Source organism: Saccoglossus kowalevskii, chromosome 7, assembly GCF_978046115.1.
Source record: "Saccoglossus kowalevskii chromosome 7, keSacKowa6.1, whole genome shotgun sequence".
In the NCBI taxonomy this organism is placed as follows: Eukaryota; Metazoa; Hemichordata; class Enteropneusta; family Harrimaniidae; genus Saccoglossus; species Saccoglossus kowalevskii.
In genome coordinates, this window is record NC_140647.1 from 23,977,533 (window position 1) to 23,997,508 (window position 19,976).

At 36.2% G+C, this 19,976-nt stretch overlaps 2 protein-coding genes across 2 annotated transcripts; one reads left to right on the top strand and one right to left on the bottom strand.

The window, feature by feature from the left end:
- The first annotated feature begins 747 nt into the window (after positions 1-747).
- LOC102805320 (uncharacterized) lies at positions 748-13,094 on the top strand. Its single transcript, XM_006820999.3, has 7 exons — positions 748-2,008; positions 2,584-2,655; positions 3,733-3,805; positions 6,413-6,491; positions 7,272-7,338; positions 10,081-10,229; positions 10,926-13,094. The coding sequence occupies exons 1-7, from the start codon at positions 821-823 to the stop codon at positions 11,167-11,169; spliced, it is 1,872 nt and encodes a 623-aa protein (XP_006821062.2). The 5' UTR covers positions 748-820; the 3' UTR covers positions 11,170-13,094.
- Positions 13,095-13,228: 134 nt separating this feature from the next.
- Positions 13,229-14,488, bottom strand: LOC102807807 (uncharacterized). The gene is made up of 3 exons (XM_006821012.3): positions 14,244-14,488; positions 13,946-14,078; positions 13,229-13,401 (listed from the first exon to the last, which is right to left on the bottom strand). The coding sequence occupies exons 1-3, from the start codon at positions 14,431-14,433 to the stop codon at positions 13,290-13,292; spliced, it is 435 nt and encodes a 144-aa protein (XP_006821075.2). The 5' UTR covers positions 14,434-14,488; the 3' UTR covers positions 13,229-13,289.
- Between the last annotated feature and the right edge of the window lie 5,488 nt (positions 14,489-19,976).

The following is a 19,976-nucleotide window of genomic DNA, read 5'->3' on the forward strand; positions in this document are numbered from 1 at the left end:
TAGAAAACACAACTCTATAAAGTAGCAATCGTAACATAAATATAAATTGGCGGGAATGTGTACGATAGGTCAATAACATCTCGCCTGTGATAGGCTAAAATTAAAACAATCTGATTGGCTGAGAGATTTATCTCAGAATCCGAGACGTAACATTACATGACTGCTTCTCTAAATTTTTTTTTTGGTGTGTTTTACAGTACAGTCTTGAAAAAAACTAGTATTTTCCAAAAATCGATATTTTTAGAATACTTTCATAAAATACAGGGCTTACAACATTTACATCTATCACTGATATTATTAATCGTTTCACTCGAATATCTCCACTTTAGGAAACATGATAAAAGTGTTATGACACTTGCAAAATAGATGCCATTCATGAAAATACAAAAATGTTCTCAAAAAATAGATCGGTGACGCCAAACTCTTTGAAAGTCAATATTCTTACATTGACCGGACAGTCCTATCATATATTCCAAAGTACTTGACTGTTTTCGGTTTGCGTTTCCAGGAAATCAGATAAAGTGCGCCAGCAAGAGGTAGAGTACCATGTAGGTAGAATATTAAACACATTAAAATCAACACTGTGATTCGCATGTGTATTCCCATACATACATTAACCACATATAAAATACACAACTTGCGTTATATATATAATCAGAGACATCTCTGATATAATATTTGGAAGATTTGAGGCTATATAGATACAGTTTTTGATTTTTTTTATCTGGCTAAAAGTGAATCAGTGACTTAGAATAATGCGGGATGAGCTCTGTCATGAAAAGCTGTTTTGAAACACGGAAGCAGACTTTGATAAATAATCATGAGTCGCGTTACGCGCTCTGCCAAAAAAATGGGGAACGTGGTGTGTAGCCGGTTATTTGGCCTGCACGGGGAAGGGAAAAGAACAGTAGACGGCCAACAATATGACTGTCTGCAGCCTAAGGAGGAGGTGTCAGACACGACAAACGAAGGCAATGAAGAACGAGACGGGGATACAGAAAGTTGTGAAAAAAGTGATACAGTCTGCTGCGACCCAAAAGACCAAGCGACCAACGCAGGACCGATTTCGTTGTCGACCGGCAAGTACGGAAGTGATACAATTCCTAGTGTAGATAAGTGTAAACCCAACGGAGTGCCGCCTTTGACGACAGAGCCTGGAGCTGACGAAGACGATGCGCATCAAAAGCGCCAAGACGAGTCAACGGTGGTGAAGCCGAATGACCAGCACAAAAACAACAAAGAATCAAAAAACGAAAAAAGGGTGGAAGATGAGACCACACCACTGATAGCAATGCGAGAGGAAGGTAAGTCTAGTAAGACAACCATAAATGAGTCGGACCGTAGAGACGTTGAACAACTTGAAAATTGTGAAAACAGTAATACGGTCCATGGCAACTCAGAAGACAGTACGATCGACGCGCCATCGACAACGGGGCCCATGGAAGATGAAATTGAGACATGCCAAGAGCGCAAAGAATCACCCGAAAGTGAGTCATACAATGTAGTGGAGTCAGTGGTGGAGCCAAACGACCAGGCCGAGACAAATAAAATGTCAAATAACAAAATCCAAGAAACGCAACAAAAAATAGAAGTTGAGATTACGCAACCGACGACAGAGGGAGAGGAGGATAAATCTAAGACAGAGACCAGTCAAGTAAAGACAGAATGTAGTGAACTAGAATTGGAGAAAATTGTTCAATCAGAAATGGAGGAATGTGTTCCTAGTTTGGAGTCAACTGTAGAATTTGACGACAAATCAGACGAGACAGACAATCTTGAAGATTCACAAGATGATCAACTTACAGATGACACACTTAGCAATGAACAGATTGAAAGTTCACCACCATCAACAGACCCACAGTCCCAAGAATACAATACTGACGGGACTAGTGAATCATCAACGGCAGAATATTGTTCCCAATCCCTAGAACATGAAGACTCAGATTCAGAGCCAGAAAAGGTCGCATCAACACGGCCGAGAACTCGTGGACAGGGTGCATCACCAAAGGTATGCTGTTATTGGCATTTTTTAATAGTCACCAAATAAGTATGATGGAGGACATTTTTTATTGCATGCACTTGAACCTGAAAATGTTTTACCATCAAAATGGTAAATTATTACCAAATCTAGACTGTAGTGTGTTCCCCGTCCACACCGTTTGGGTGGTGTGTCACTAGAAGTCTGTAAACGCTGCTTAGATTTAGCTCCTTAAGCATGTAAAAGTCATGAAGAATAAGACAGTATCATTGCTGTGGCAACTAGCAGTCAATATAGTGCATGGGGAAAACATATAACCGTCACCCATTGTTTTGATTAGTATATTCAGATTAGGAGATTGGTATATTAGTCAATCAATTATTAGCCTGAACGTGTCGGCAAAATAGAAGCAGTATTTCAAAAATCTTGTGAAGTGGGAATCCAACTCACAGTACCAGTCTACTCCATGGGTAGTGTGTTAAATTTACTATCGTAAAAACTATTTTACGGTATACGGTAGCTAGGGTCTAGCTTTGGATATGATTTCTTTCTTCCTTAACTCATAAAATAATAAATAACAGAAATGTTGTTGAATTTTTTTTTAGGCACGCAAGAGACCCAAGCTTACCACAGAGTGGAGTAGTAAGGACACCAGAGATTACAGAGACGGATACCCGGTAAGTTAAATAAAGTTTGAAAAATGAAAGTCGTCGCAATGAATGAGGATTTAACTTCTAAGATCAAATTATTATGATGTAAAACTATTCCATATGATTGCACTGAAATTAACAAATTGTTAAGACCTTTTATGGTACAGTGAAATGCACAAAGCTGGGGCTTTGCTTATAAACATATTTGTTTTAAATTTTAAATACTGACAATCAGTTTTCATTCTAATTCAAATATTTATTGTAATAGTAATCGGATCAAGAGCTGAAAATTCAAGTTGTCTTTGCCAATAATGCACATGCATGCCTTCACATGACATAGCAACTACGACTACGACTACGCCTAAATATTCAAAATAAAAGACACTTGCTGATTGGATAATTTTTAGCTATCTTTTAATATTAATTAGAACAAACAATGATGGCACAATACAATTTTTGGATTGGTCAATTAAGTTTTGAGTTCTGCTGTTATCTTAGAAACTGGCACACTCTTGTGTAAAAGCTGTCCTTATTGTTTGCGTAGAAGATTGATTTTGCCGCATAAACTTTAGATAACTAATTAAAATGCCGGCAACCAGGGAAATCTGCAAATATATTCTGTGTGCTAGAAATCCACCCCCCATTCTTGCATGAAAACCGACTGATGGCGCTATTATAATTGAAACTTCAATCTTATTCTTAAAATATACACTGACTTAGTATTTTTTTCAAAAATGAATCAAAAACATTACAGATTGTAGTAATGGGTTAGCTAAAACCAGTTTTTGTTATTTGTGGCACTTTATTGGTCTTATTCGGTGACCTTTAACCCCTTGATCACCATTCTTGTTAAACTCGGAACAAAATCACATAACAAAATAAACAGAGAAATGATTCAGTCATAATAAAAATAATTCCTTATTGTATTGTACCTAATGAGTGAAAACTATTTTTACTATTTTATGCTTCAAAATATACCAAGTTAGCTGAATTGAATTAAAACTTTGTAGTATCGCCGCATTTCTGACAATGTCTACTTCATACAACCTAAATTATGACGTTTTGTCACATATTTATTTCTCTCAATTTGAATTTTCTTTTCAGGGTAAAAAGGACAATCCAAGACTAAAAGATAATTTATTATTTTATACAAATAAGAAGCAATCACAGCCTAGAGGTTTGTATGAATATAACTACAATAATAATAATAATAATAACTTTATTTAATTAAGCGCAACAATTCCAACATATGAAGATCAAAGGCGCTGATACAATAAACAATCAGTCAAATATTAAAAGCACATTTAAATAAGTGCGTTTTCAGTCTGGATTTAAAAATGTCTACTGAAGGACTAGAACGAACAGACAGAGGTAATTCATTAAAAAGTTTAGGACCTAAATTTTCAAAAGCACGGTCTTTGTATAACACCTTGGACTTTTTACTACACACCTGACGAGTTTTAATAAGAAACTTCGATTCAGATCTTAAACTACGACTAGGTACATAAAATTCGATTAATTCACATAGATAATTTGGGGCAAAACCATACAAAGATTTATACACTAGTAAAAGTAATTTGAAATTGATTCTTTGTACAACTGGTAACCAATGAAGTTTAATAAAAATGTCTGTAATGTGGTCATATTTTCGAGCACGAGTGACAAGGCGGGCTGCGGCATTTTGTACACGAATAAGAGGTTTTATCTTAGTTACAGGGAGACCAGACAATAATGAATTACAGCTGTCTAAGCGAGAAGATATGAATGCATGTACCAACTTTTCAGTATCAGATTGGGATAATGATTTACGAATACGATTAAAATTTCTTAGATGGGAATATCCAGATCTACAAATAGTAGAAATGTGTGTTTCCATAGATAGCTGCGAATCAAACAAGACACCTAAGTTTCTAGCACTTGACGAAGCACTAACCAATTCTTCACCAATTGCGATACTAGACAAAGGACACGAGTCTTGTGAGAATCTCCGAGACGACATGCACACAAATTCAGTTTTCGACACATTCAAAAGTAGGAAATTACAAGACATCCAATCGCTAACATCTTGAATACATGTCTGAAGTATCACCCGGGCGCGAATTTGATCATCTTCAGAAACCGATAAATAAATCTGTGTGTCATCGGCGTAAAAATGATATTTTACGCCGTGACGTCGCAATAACTCGCCCAATGGACGCATGTACATTGAGAACAATAATGGCCCTAAGACGGAGCCCTGTGGAACACCTTTTTCTAATATAGACGTCATATCAGAAAATACATTTCCAATTTTCACTTTTTGAATGCGGTTACTCAAATACGACTCAAACCATTTGATGATGAGACCATTTAAACCAAAATTTGATCTCAACCTATCGATGAGAATCCTGTGATTCACAGTATCAAAAGCGGCTGAAAGATCCAAAAGTACGAGAGCAACTGAATTCTTAGAATTATCAATACTGCATAGTACATCGTTAGCGACCCGCAAAAGAGCCGTTTCAGTGCTATGTGCGGTCTGATACGCTGATTGAAACTCTTCATACAACGAATAATTCTCTAAATGTTGTTTCACTCTGGATGCAACGACACGTTCAAGGACTTTGATATAAAAGACAAATTAGAAATCGGTCGATAATTTTTCAGCATGTTTGAATCCAACGATGCTTTCTTGAGCAGAGGTTTAATCAGCGCACATTTCATTTTCTCAGGAACACTTCCAGTGCGAAGTGATTCATTTATGATATCTGTTATAGGTGAAAGCAGGATAGAAAGGATCTTTTCATCTTTTAATATATTAGTGGGTAAACAGTCCAAATCGCACGAAACCGACGACGATTTTTTTATAATTTTAATTATTTCATCCTCCGTGGCTGGTTCAAAACATTTCAATTCATCACCAGAGAACTTGTGCAGTTTGTTAAAACGGTTTCCATTCAATAAATTTAGATTTAGTCCTTGATTGATTTTCTTAATCTTATCCACGAAAAACATGCTAAAACGATTCGCTAAATTTATTTTGTTATCGTGAATCGGCAACGCATTCAAATTATTTGTCGAGCCTAGAAGACCATTTACGATGGAAAACAGTTTTCTTTGGTCACCATTACAATCCGCGATCTTATCAGCGAAATAACTCCTACGTGATACATCAATAAGATCATTAACTTTATTTCGTTTAGATTTGTAGATTTGGCGATGGACAGTTAAACCAGTTCGCCGCCACGTCCGTTCAGCTTTACGGCGTTCAGTGCGGGCGTGGTAAATATCAACATTTATCCACGGCTCGGCCACACGAACGTGAACAGTCTTCTCCTTCATGGGGGCATGTTTGTCAAGCGTTTCCGATACAGCAGTGTTGAAAAATGTTTGTATAAAATATCATGGAATTCAGATGAGTACTGATCATCCTGCAGTCACCCCTGTGACTATAAGCGTATTGTTAATTACATGTATGCTGTTTACTTTCAGAAACATGGTTTATTGGAATTTGTCTATTGCTTTGTGGTATAAATTTTGGGAAATATTCGCCTGACTTTGAACTTGTTACGGAATTCTGTGGCCCAAGTTATTTTTAACAAGAGCGAATCTTTAGGAATTCATGCAAGTCTTAATATGATTAAAAAAGTGTTAGCTAAAAATCAAATGAAAAACTATCACTAAAATTCAGATTAATAAACCATTTCCTGGTATTTTCACCAAGTAATATCATGATATAGTCCAATACACCTATTCAGAGCACTTAGTGGTTCTAACATCGTATACTTAACAACTTTCTTAATAGGTGATTACATTGATAATATACATAAATGTTGGTGGGGAAAATACGATAAATTGGAGAGCCATCATGGTTTCATACAGTGGTAAGTAATTAACAATCATGTTTCCTCTATTAGTAGTACCAGTACATGTGCTTATGTAAATTACAGAGATGTTTGTTTTGTCAAAATAAGTAATATTTTAATGATTCAGTATACAACATATGTGGGTTTTTTTTGGTTCATGTGTTCTTCTATTGGAGATGCGCTTCTAATAGAACAAATATGGTATTTGTTCAGAATAGGGGTATGTAATCGTATGTGGTAAAAGTCACCTTTTATTGACTGGGTGGAAATTATGGTTCAGGTTTTTGGATCAAGGCTTAGAGGTCTGTGTATTTTGTTAGGTTTGGTTAAGTTGTGATATGATTTGTCTTTGAAATATTTATAAAAGTTATTTACCAACAAAATATTCAAGATAACAGCACATTAGCCTCCCTCCAATATTGACTATGTAATATTTTTGTTATTCAAACAGGCTAATTTACATATGCAAATTTGTTGATGTTTTCTTAAGTAACTATTCAGCTACGTTATTCTGTGCAAATTTTGTGAAAATGGGTTTGAGATTTTCGTGAGAAGTCTTTAACATTTTTGACCTCATTTCTGTAGAATATTTTTGCAGTGTTTGTCAAATAAGGTAGAAGTTGAATTTGTATTGAATCTTAGATATTTTCATTATCTCTGTTGTGTTGGTTGATTCTTGTCTCCACGCATAATTTTTTTTTAAACTTCATTTGTGCTTACAGGAACTGACAGTGTTACCAGATTTTTAAATATCAAATAAACTGGACAAATATTGATTTATTTTTTTTTGGTCAACAGGATATTTCCAATCAGGGAAAGTGGAATGAATTGGCAGGCGCAAGAGTTACAACTACATGAAGCAAAGGTAATAGTAATTCATTGAGTGCTATAGTGTTATACTTGTGGGTGTCAGGATCCAAGCAAAAACTGTGATTTATCGGGGGGTCGTGACTTATCAAGGGGCCCTGTAAAGGAGGTGTTCATGCATTGAAAATAAGTAAAAAACACATGATCAGTCCGCCTCTTGTTCAACTTCGAAAATAAATTTTCTTTACCCATCCTTGAATAGTGGACTCGTCTGCTAGATCTTGTGAAATCTTTGACTTGGTTTCCCTTTCCTTGACACATTCAATCGCTGCATGTTTTTTACATATAGACAGACTGGTCAGTTGAGAACTAGAGATCAAAGTGACGGATTCAACTCATTGTAGCAAGTTTTATGGAGCTATATCAAGGGGATACTAGCCGAGAAGGACGTAAAACCATGACTTGACACCTCCTTCGACATCTCCTTGAGTAGGTGTTAAGTTGTCAGTCTTTGAACAGCCAATAAAATACAGGATGCATTAGTTCTTCTACTTCAAAACTGTCGGCAAAACAGGATAGAATTTTTGGAAGCCATCCAACTACCCACAACTTGGCGGCTGAAATTGCGAATTATCGATCGAGTGCCAGATAATTTTCCCGACCAAAATTCTTTTTGATTTTCAGTAAATTTCATCATCATTTTGAACCATACAGACAGTTTCAGATATTGCTTTGACTGTGGATATTGCTTATTCTTTAAATATAGAATAATTACATAGAATATCCACATTGTATTCACACTTCCTTGTTATGCTAATTGGGTACCCCCTTAACTTTGGTATGCTAATTGTGTGACTCCCTAACTGTTTCTTATTTACACATCTTTGCTATGCTAATTGTATGACCCCCTAACTGTTTCTTATTTACACATCTTTGCTATGCTAATTGTATGACTCCCTAACTGTTTCTTATTTACACATCTTTGCTATGCTAATTGTATGACCCCCTAACTGTTTCTTATTTACACATCTTTGCTATGCTAATTGTATGACTCCCTAACTGTTTCTTATTTACACATCTTTGCTATGCTAATTGTATGACTCCCTAACTGTTTCTTATTTACACATCTTTGCTATGCTAATTGTATGACCCCCTAACTGTTTCTTATTTACACATCTTTGCTATGCTAATTGTATGACTCCCTAACTGTTTCTTATTTACACATCTTTGCTATGCTAATTGTATGACCCCCTAACTGTTTCTTATTTACACATCTTTGCTATGCTAATTGTATGACTCCCTAACTGTTTCTTATTTACACATCTTTGCTATGCTAATTGTAAGACTCCCTAACTGTTTCTTATTTACACATCTTTGCTATGCTAATTGTATGACCCCCTGTTTCTTATTTACACATCTTTGCCATGCTAATTGTATGACTCCCTAACTGTTTCTTATTTACACATCTTTGCTATGCTAATTGTATGACCCCCTAACTGTTTCTTATTTACACATCTTTGCTATGCTAATTGTATGACCCCCTGTTTCTTATTTACACATCTTTGCTATGCTAATTGTATGACTCCCTAACTGTTTCTTATTTACACATCTTTGCTATGCTAATTGTATGACTCCCTAACTGTTTCTTATTTACACATCTTTGCTATGCTAATTGTATGACCCCCTAACTGTTTCTTATTTACACATCTTTGCTATGCTAATTGTATGACTCCCTAACTGTTTCTTATTTACACATCTTTGCTATGCTAATTGTATGACCCCCTAACTGTTTCTTATTTACACATCTTTGCTATGCTAATTGTATGACTCCCTAACTGTTTCTTATTTACACATCTTTGCTATGCTAATTGTAAGACTCCCTAACTGTTTCTTATTTACACATCTTTGCTATGCTAATTGTATGACCCCCTGTTTCTTATTTACACATCTTTGCCATGCTAATTGTATGACTCCCTAACTGTTTCTTATTTACACATCTTTGCTATGCTAATTGTATGACCCCCTAACTGTTTCTTATTTACACATCTTTGCTATGCTAATTGTATCTTATTTACACATCTTTGCTATGCTAATTGTATGACCACCTAACTGTTTCTTATTTACACATCTTGCTATGCTAATTGTATGACCCCCTAACTGTTTCTTATTTACACATCTTTGCTATGCTAATTGTATCTTATTTACACATCTTTGCTATGCTAATTGTATGACCCCCTAACTGTTTCTTATTTACACATCTTTGCTGTGTTAATTGTATGCCCCCCTAACTGTTTCTTATTTACACATCTTTGCTATGCTAATTGTATGACCACCTAACTGTTTCTTATTTACACATCTTGCTATGCTGATTGTATGACCCCCTAACTGTTTCTTATTTACACATCTTTGCTATGCTAATTGTATCTTATTTACACATCTTTGCTATGCTAATTGTATGACCCCCTAACTGTTTCTTATTTACACATCTTTGCTGTGTTAATTGTATGCCCCCCTAACTGTTTCTTATTTACACATCTTTGCTATGCTAATTGTATCTTATCTACACATCTTTGCTATGCTAATTGTATGACCCTCTAAACTCCTTGTTTATGCTGATTGTAAGATAATTTTCACAGAAATAGTGGGACCCGCTAACCGTTAAACTACTTTAATCTGAAAATCATCCTGAAGACGACATCCCAGTGTGTACTGACATTTTTTTCAAATTTTCGAACAAAATTGTCTTAATAATTTTTTCAACTGTCAGTCAATTTATATATGTATGCAATTTTTCTAACAGGCTATTTGTGAGGACAAAAAAGCTCATGAAAGAGTGTTGAAGTCCTATGAAATGATGCTGGATTTTTATGGTATGAAACTTGTGAATAAGGATACTGGGAAAATTGAGCGAGCAAAACACTGGGAAAAAAGATATCAAAATTTAAATTGGTAAGTGGACAGTGTTTTGTTTGAATCACATGGTCATTAATGTGGAGTAATATGGTCACCAGTGTGGGGTGATATGGTCACCAGTGTGGATTGATATGATCACCAGTGTGGATTGATATGATCACCAGTGTGCAGTAATATGGTCACCAGTGTGGAGTGATATGGTCACCAGTGTGGAGTGATATGGTCACCAGTGTGGAGTGATATGGTCACCATTGTGGAGTGATGGTAACCAGTGTAGAGTGATATGGTAACCAGTGTGGAGTAATATGGTCACCAGTGTGGAGTGGTATTGTCACGAGTGTGGAGTAATATGGTCACCAGTGTGGAGTAATATGGTCACCATTGTGGAGTGATAGTAACTAGTGTGGAGTGATATGGTCATCAGTGTGAATTGATATGATCACCAGTGTGGAGTGATATGGTCACCATTGTGGAGTGATATGGTAACCAGTGTGGAGTGATATGGTAACCAGTGTGGAGTGATATGGTAACCAGTGTGGAGTGATATGGTAACCAGTGTGGAGTGATATGGTAATCAGTGTGGAGTGATATTGTCACCAGTGTGGAGTGATATTGTCACCAGTGTGGGTGATATGGTGACCAGTGTGGAGTGGTTACAACACAGGCTAAAAGTCATTAAATGACGCTCTATGTGACAATTAAAATAATGAACATTTTATTTCATATTTTCAGGTCTATGCATAATTACTTAAGAATCACTAGAATTTTGAAATCTTTGGGTGAATTCCGATATGAACATCTACAAGCACCATTTGTCCAGTTTGTGCTAAAGGAGGTGTATAAGAATGACCGACTGACAAACTGCTTGAATAGTTGTGTACAATATTGGATTCATACGATTAAAGATGATGGAAAAAGAACAGAACTGCTAGAATACGTTCATAAACAGGAGGAACTATTGTATGAAGAGTACTAAGTTGTTTCATTTATTATTATCACATACACAAGCCAAGCTATTTCATTGCTTTTATACACTGGTAGTTCTATATTAATTAATATGCAAATCTATGAACCACGAACCAAGATGGATAGTCGTTAGTCTCTACTATCTTTTCTAAACTGGCTGACTTGTTTCTGCCAATCTGATCATAGTATGCTCAAGCTATAATCATCATATAGATTTTCAGTAATTTTGGAATACTGAACTTAATATTTGTAGCAAAAGTCACATATGTCAGTTTTGAAATTTGATTCCTCGTTGTTACCAAAACTAGGAAAGTATCAATAGTAGGTTCAAAAGTGAAATTATCGTGTGATAGAAAAATATTGTTTGGGATAAATACACCTGTGACTGCAGCTATGTTATCAGGTGTGTCATCGTCTATACCAAGGTAATTTAATAATGGTCATGAGAATAATAAAAAAAAAATAATACAAGTCTGTTGGTCATAAAAACAGAAAGCAGTGTTTCACATATAGATATGTCTTTAAAAACAAATTCTCACAGAAAATAGAAATTGAACGCAAACTAGAAAACCTTTGCTTGCATATGTGGTGATGATATCATTATCTAATATTTGTTTTGATTTAATTGTCTTAGATACATTGTATTACAGGGATGTGGTGGGTGGTACAGCATGAATGTACTACATTGTGTGTTGTGTTTACAAAATGCAAGTGTGTCTGTTTAATAACCGTATATGAATACATGTGTTAATGACATGTATAATATACAATTTTAGTTCCATTTATTTTTTTTAATCAAGATCACTGTGTACTTATAATTTAATCAGCAAAATAAAGTGACATCTAATGTTCAACTTCTTTTATTGTTTGGTTTTATCGCACCGAATAGATTGCTTATGAAATGTGTTATTTATTCTTATTTGTAAACAACCGAATACTAAATATGGCTGACAGAAATATGTTCATTTGTATATAAATATAAAAGAAAAGATGTTGTCATGGAAAACAGTTCTTACTCGGTCGTGTATTTTCATTTACAGTTCTGTACAATACATGTTGTTTCACTATGTGTGTTTACAGTTATATTACCTATACTGTGTTTATAATTTGTCATTGCCTATTTACCACAAATATACTGTAGAATACTTTATTTTCGCTTGGAATTTATTTTTCGCTATTTTCGCTGAAGGGATGATTCCGTGAAAATAAAATCCAGCGAATATACATTTTTTCCTATATTTTACATTAATCTCATCAAAAATCAGTGAAAATAAATTCCAAGCAAAACGCCCAAAAAGCCTTTTCAGCGAAAATTAATTCCAGCGAAAATAAAGTATTCCACAGTATTATCTTTTAAAAATTGACCAAGGTCGTTTACATTATAAATTCCAAAAGCAGCTGTACATTATAATTTTATATTATGACTTGTACATTGTTTTCTTTGATGGGTCATATGTGAGATCATGGCTAACAATCTGAAAATAAAACATCTCAATATTAAATATCTATTCTCTATTATTAGTTATGCTGTCATTGAAGATGTTTGTATAGGTGATTGTCCGTTGTTAGCATCCTGCTTCAAATTTTTCTTTGAACGACTTCCTCCTGAAAACATGAACTCTATTGCTTTTATACTTGGTACATAAGTTCCTTGGGTGGACCTCCATAAGATTAGTTCATTTTGTGACATTCTACAAATTCACAGGCATATTCTATAAGATTTGACGAATCCAAAACTTAGAACTATTAATCTTATCCTCATCAGTGATAATATCTAAACATAAGAGTTGAGACGCTTAAATAGAATGTGAACTTCACATGCTTCCAATACCTACAGGGAGTTCTTTCTAAACTACTTCTGATTTTCATTTGTTCATAGTATGCATTTTTTGCTTACCAAAGGCTCCAATAAAAGTAAATTCCAAATGTAAATAATCTTATAGCAGCTGTGTCTTACTTGGATGACGTGAGGTATTTCACTTTTGTCAAAATAATAATTAAGCTAATCGAACACATTCCATCCCCGGCACCAACATCGGATTCATTCATTCACACATTAAACATGCATGTTTTCATTGATTTTGTGAGATTGTTTTATTTTAAAAATTAATTGAATATTCTAAAAGTGTCTTAGTTTTGATTGCATCTCAATAACAGTGCATCCACGGCATAATAGAATCCGTCGTTGTTTTTCCCGCCTTTATTATGTAACTTTTCACCGGCTAGGCTGGTACACCAGCATCTGTCAAGGTAAGAAATAAACATGTGTGTTATATATCGAGTATAATGTGTAACTGGTATGAAAGTGCTGAAATGGCACAATAGTCTGAGCAGTAGGATGCCACTGTTACAGAACAGTGAGAATGAAAAGATGCCATATTTGTGATGCAGGACACATGAAGAACTACACCAGTGTATTGGACACCAATGTCAATGTAGTGGGATGCCAAACCAGTATTAATAATAATGAGCCTTCTGTTATATACAACAGGACGTTTTCTCCCAGAATGCACTGCACATATGTGCAGCAACATGCACAGTAGATATAAAATTTTAAAAGACTACTTTCCAGGAAGTCGAACATACAGCATTCTACAGGCATATGAGTGCATACTGTTTTGGGGTGTATCGTAAACTTGCGGGTGTACCAATTGACATGAAAAAAATATTATTTTTTTTAATGAATATCAACAGACTGGCATGTTTGTATTTGCACCATGAAAAAGGCAGGTGTTGTGCTTGCACCCAGTCTAATTACTTCTGAGAAAGCGGTCTATTAAGCTGACCTTTTTTTCAAACATTGTTTAGGACCATATGAGCCATCTTCGTTACAGTTTGGTGAGAAGCCCCATTCCACTGCTAACATGGCCTGCAGCCAGCAATTGTCGTACACCTTCGGCTGCTCAAAAGCTATTGTGTCTGAAATAAAAACAAACGTATTTTTTGATAAGTGTCTGCCGATAGATGGCGATATATAAATTGTTAACGCCGGCCGGCGATGAATAACTTCGTTTATAACGAGACAAAACACTTTGAAACTACGTTCAGCAAATATGATAATCACGCACGTGATTTTAAACTTACCATCGAAGTCACTGAAATAGGCAGCGTAATCTTTCGCCATCCTGTCCTTAACAACATCGGGCCCAATGGGTTCGCCAGCACCAAGTGGTGTGAATTGCGAGTCACGGAATGGCTGTCCTGTCGGACGGCCCACTAGATCGTTATAATTGTAGTTTTGCTCGTTGTCTTGAATTAAACAAATACAAGCCATTATTAGATTTCAGAAAAGAAGTTTTTACTGAGAAAGTACTTTTTTTTTTCTTTTGAGGTTGAATCTGGTGCCATTTTTACACGTCATTGGTCTATTGTCCTTCTATACAAAAAAGAGTTACGTAACACACGTATTTCGTATTTTGTCTTGCCATATTGTATGTATCTGAAAGTTTATTGTATTTTAAAAATCCAGATCCTGAACAGGATATAATTTCAATAAAGGCATTAATATTACATCTCGCAATGGTGTTGCAAAAAAAAAAAAAAAAAAAAAAAAAAAAAACACCTAAAATACGCCAAAATTTGTAATATTATTTCGTTAAAAGTAAAACAACTCGGCGCTAGCGCTAGTTGGCGGCCTGTTTGTGGTCTCGGTTCTAGCAAGCAGGTCGTTAATTACCGTTAGCCGTTATCAGTTATCGAAACATTCGTGAGGCCCCTCCATGGTCACTATAGGGGGCCGAAAATTCAAATAATTCGCCTCTGGTTTTCCCTATTTGTATGCTTTCAAAACATTCACAATTCACTATAATCTCAGACCTGAGATTTAATATATGTAACGAATGAATTTTCCCAGCTACTAGTTATTTATTATTTCATAGCACTTACTTATCTGGTTCCAGTTGTTTTGTGCATAGTCGTTAACGGGGTCGTATACTTGGGCATTCCCATATTGATTTGGTGTGCCGCCTTGATTGTAGTTGTAGTCAAAATCATTGTTGATACTGATTGGTTTTAGGCGACCATCCGATTCGTACTGATTGTCTACAATCGCGTCTTGCGCGATAGGAGAATCTACGGTATTTACCGGTAAACCATGTTCGTATCCCTCTGCATTGTAATTTGTCGGATGGTAGCCATAATTTCCCTGTCGCTTTATTCTCTTCCCTGCTCGGGGGAGCAAGATGCTACTTGATCTTAGCATTCGTGATGGCAGCAATGGCTGTCGTAGGTACGCATCAACCGGGCGAGAGGTGAGCACAAGCGATGTCGCAACTCCATAGAAGAGTAAATATTTCGCAGGACCCATAATGTTTTTAAATTTTCATTGATTGTACAATAGTTTTTTGCAAGTAGAACATTAAAATGAGAGTACTAGAGATGACATTTAAATAACGACCTAATACGCGCTTCCGGCACGCGCTAGCGTTCGGCAGTATTCTCATTCGAACGCCTGCAGTAAATCACGCGCGCGTCTACGCGTCATCGTTATCGAAATCATTAGACATATGTACTTAGCCCTAAAAATTAAGGGGAGGGGGCAAGGGGGGATAATTGGTACAGGTTACAGGAAATTAAAAAGACATTTTACATTTTTACAGTAAATAAAATGAAAGTTCCATTTACAGTAAAAAATAAGTTTTACACTTTACAGATAAAGCAAATTCCTAATTACATTTTTATAATATAATTTGATAACTTGTGTTTAAGAATCAAAATTGGAAATTGCGTACGAATTACGACATTTAATGTGGAAAATGCTTTATACGCTACAAGAAACAAAATCTTAGTACAAATTACAGACGAATAAAATAGCTGATTACATTTTTCACCTTGCCCATGTCTACGAATTTACGTGTTTCATTTATTTAAATTGCATTATTACGAAAATAAAAACAATTGTTTACAGCTTACGAAAATACCCCTTGTCGACCCTCAATTAACATTCTCCAAGCATCGACTAAACGCGCCAAATAACTGGTACTGCACCCTCAAGGCCTCAACCACACGACCAACGGTTGAAATCTGTCGATGCCTGGAAAATGAAAAATTAGTTACCGTTCGATTCTTTCCAAACTGTGAATAAATTATACTGATAGTTAATTACTGCCACAAGAACACGTGCCCTTATCGCGAGATTTCCTTTCCTCGAAAAACTCAGACAAAAAACATATGACCAGAGGTATATTACTTGGGGTTTGCAACTCGCATAGTACTGTATTGTGACATCCCAGTATCCTAGTTACCTCGGGCATGCGCATTCGCATTTTTCTGAGTTGGAACGCTTATGTGAGAGCGAGATTGTGACGGGATCTTGGTATCATGTCACCGTAGTTACAAACCCCAAGTAATGTACCTCTGATATGGCCCATGTTTTTTTACAATATATAGTTCAAATATCCATGCTGCAAGTGTTTCTATGGTAAAAAGTATTATGGTGAATAAATCACTATAAGGTGGGGTATTTATGATTAGTGATTGATTCGACAATTACGAGCAAGAGCTTGGAAAAATAATCGAAAAGTTACTGTAAATGATCTTTTTTAGATCAATTAGTGTTCAGAAAACTGTTGAAAGCTAACCATAAGTGACACAATTCATGACAAATGTAATATGAATCCCCATTACGTGATTTTAAGATTGTTATTGCTATCATCTCCGAACATCAGTTTGGCATGAACACCACCAACGTCCAACTCAGTCGATGCACGGAGAGTACCTTCACCCACGGGGACTTGTAATCGTCAGTTGACAAGCCCATGTGGTTTCCCCGCTTGTCAGTTACATAGCATTATCTCTTACCCACCTTTGATATATCATTGTATCAAGGCTTTCCTGAATTGAACAATAAGCGTTTTAGAATGTCCGAGGTTATATACCGTAACCTAGTACGATATTATAGTACATGAGATCAAAATACCGAAAACTCAAAATATGACGTCAAATCAAATTACGCCAACAACGACAATTTGATTGGCCCAACCAAGGGCGGTAGGCAAAAGTGCCTGGGTTAATACAATACTAGAAATAATACATGAATATTTTCCTTCTTGGACAAAATAAGTTATTAGTAACATTCTAGAAATGATAAAACAGTATTACGAGCATTACCGTCGGTGGTGACATGTTTTGACTCGAACTCGTACATATACATGATATAGTGGTTTTGCGTCTTGCTCAGACTCTGAGTTTTAGAAAACGTACGTCTAGCGCGTACAAGACGTGGCCGCGCGCTTTTTGAAAACGTTCGAATGTAGGACGCTTTCACCCAGCTTTCCATATTAATAGACGGGGTCATTCTCCTTCCCAGAAAGTATATATTCGTAGAAATAGAACTCTGCCTGGGAGATTGAGACGGGGTATGACACATTCCAAGCTGACCAAGGTGTTCGCCATATAGAACACGTGACCTGCAATTTGTGTCAAGGGCGGTAGGTAAAAGTGTGAGATAAGCCATGATTGATGACAATTTTTAAATGTTGACGATTTGTTTGAATAATGACAATAAAATACATTTATTTTAAATAACTATGTCTAAATGTATCTTATATATGTGCACAATTCTGACTGTACCATTCGCTTATATTATTTAATTCCACATTCGATTTGAAACGCATTGTATCCTTCGAGCCCTGTGGGGGAAGGGAAGGTTCGGATCTTCTCAGTCACGGAAGTGAACACTGAAACGGACACGTCATGTAACTGGAACTCAATCTCGTTTATTCTTCAACAACAACGTAATACAGATGTTAACTCGTAAACAACTGGAAAGCAACTGCTCAAAACGAGCGCAAAAACATACAATGTTGCCAATTGTCAATATCGCGTCAAGTAACAATTTGTAGGGCGGGAGGCGTTCTCATTGCCCGATTACGAATACGGTGTTTACTCCGACGTTCGGAACACATATTGGCCAAATTACAACTGGGTGTGCTAGTTTCTCATAGCATTACATGCAAAAAATGAAATACGAAGATTATGGTTATGAATAAAAGATCAATAATTGAAATGAATCTCCCCACATACTGGGGGCGGGCACAAGAAATATTCTGATTCACAGATCAAATATTTTCCTGAGAGAAATCAATAACACAATACACGTTTAAAAAACTCAAGGTATATATAAATTATTCAAAATTGTGACAAGTGTTCAAATATATTTTACAAGTCCTTTATAATGTCACGGACAAACTTTCGCGCTGCTATTGCAGCTTTCCTCGGCGGTCTTGGGGGCGGAGATTTAACAGTACTGTCCGGTTGTCTGGTTCCCGCCTCAAGTGTCATGGCGTATTGTAGGGTTTACCGTCGACTCGCTTACAGGTGACACAGCGTCGAATAATGTAATTAACAGTCTGTCTGATGTTCGTAATCCAATATTGTTGACGAATAGCAGTCACGACAGCCTGTGTACCACTGTGGTGTAGACGTTCATGTTCGCGGCGGACAAGTAGCGTAGTAAAGTAATGTTTGCTTGGTAACAATGCAGGAAATTTAGTAGTAAAGTTCACATCTGCGTTGTGAAGTCTGCTGCCACAGCGCAAAACTCCGTCGTCATCGTCATCGTCATCGTCATCGTCGTCGTCGTCATGTTATGAATTAGCGGCATAAGAAGTATAGAACAGCGCCACCACTGGCCAATTGAATGTGGACTTAAATATTAAATATAAGCGAACGCCGAATGGTACAGCCAGAATTGTGGTTGGAGCCGCACATAAGTAAAAAGAAAGTGGCAAAACACCCTAGAATGTTAGTCTTGTGGTACCACATAGATGCCTGTACATTCCCTGAGACACTGTGTTACCTAATATGCGAGTCGGGCTGTCAGGTATATTATACGAGGTATTGTTACAACTTACGATACCTGCCCCTGGTAGCTCACCTTAGCCGCTCCAATAGAAGATCAAACAGGGGAGGGGGTTATGGACAGTGCTACGAAGCAACATTTTTGGGGCGAAATAGAACATGTTTGTTATTGCTCGAGCTAATATTTCCCTAACAATATTCATAATGTTTTTAGATAGAACAGTTTGATTCTATTCTTGTTAAAATATACCATAACTTGGTAACAGACATAGTCGGGTTCTCGAATCAACCACTCTGCATACCTGGATATTGTCTAAATCCATTGTCTTAAAATGAATTTGAAGCAGCTTCTCATCACTAACAAGGTTCACACGTTGGTTTAACAAAGGCATCAGCAAAAATGAAAGACAGGACTCATCTGCTAATTGCCCAGTCGTTGTCTGACTTGGTTGGTAAAGGCAGTGTTCTCCCAGCGTGACATATAACGGCACGAGTTCTCCAAGAGTAAGGGGAGTCCTTACTCATATTTCGGGAAGCAGAAAAAACTGTCACGGTACTTTTGATATAATCAATGGCTCTAGACTAAACTCTTCAGAAAGGTACTGATTTTGTGTTATATATATGCTACCGTTGGCTTAACCAAACCAAATTCACTCGCCAGACATGTTAACTCTTATGAAAACAAGCGATTAATTTAGAAATAGAAATGGCAAATTGGGTGAAAATTAACATGTTGAATGTCTAAATTAACCAGATAAAAAGTAATTTATGTGACATTATGAACCGCGTATCAAGGCGTATGTCATGAAGATATAGGTGTTGACAATTCACATAATATCCAAGTGCAGAACCTTACTAATAATATGGAATTTTCAACAGCGCTTCACTTGAATCTTAAAGCCTATCTTTCTCGTTTACCACTCGGGATTCTAATACTACAGCAATCTGATTAAAATAAGATCTTAGTTTGGGCTTTTTTAAATTTGTGTTTATTATTTTTTTTTATTATACATTTTT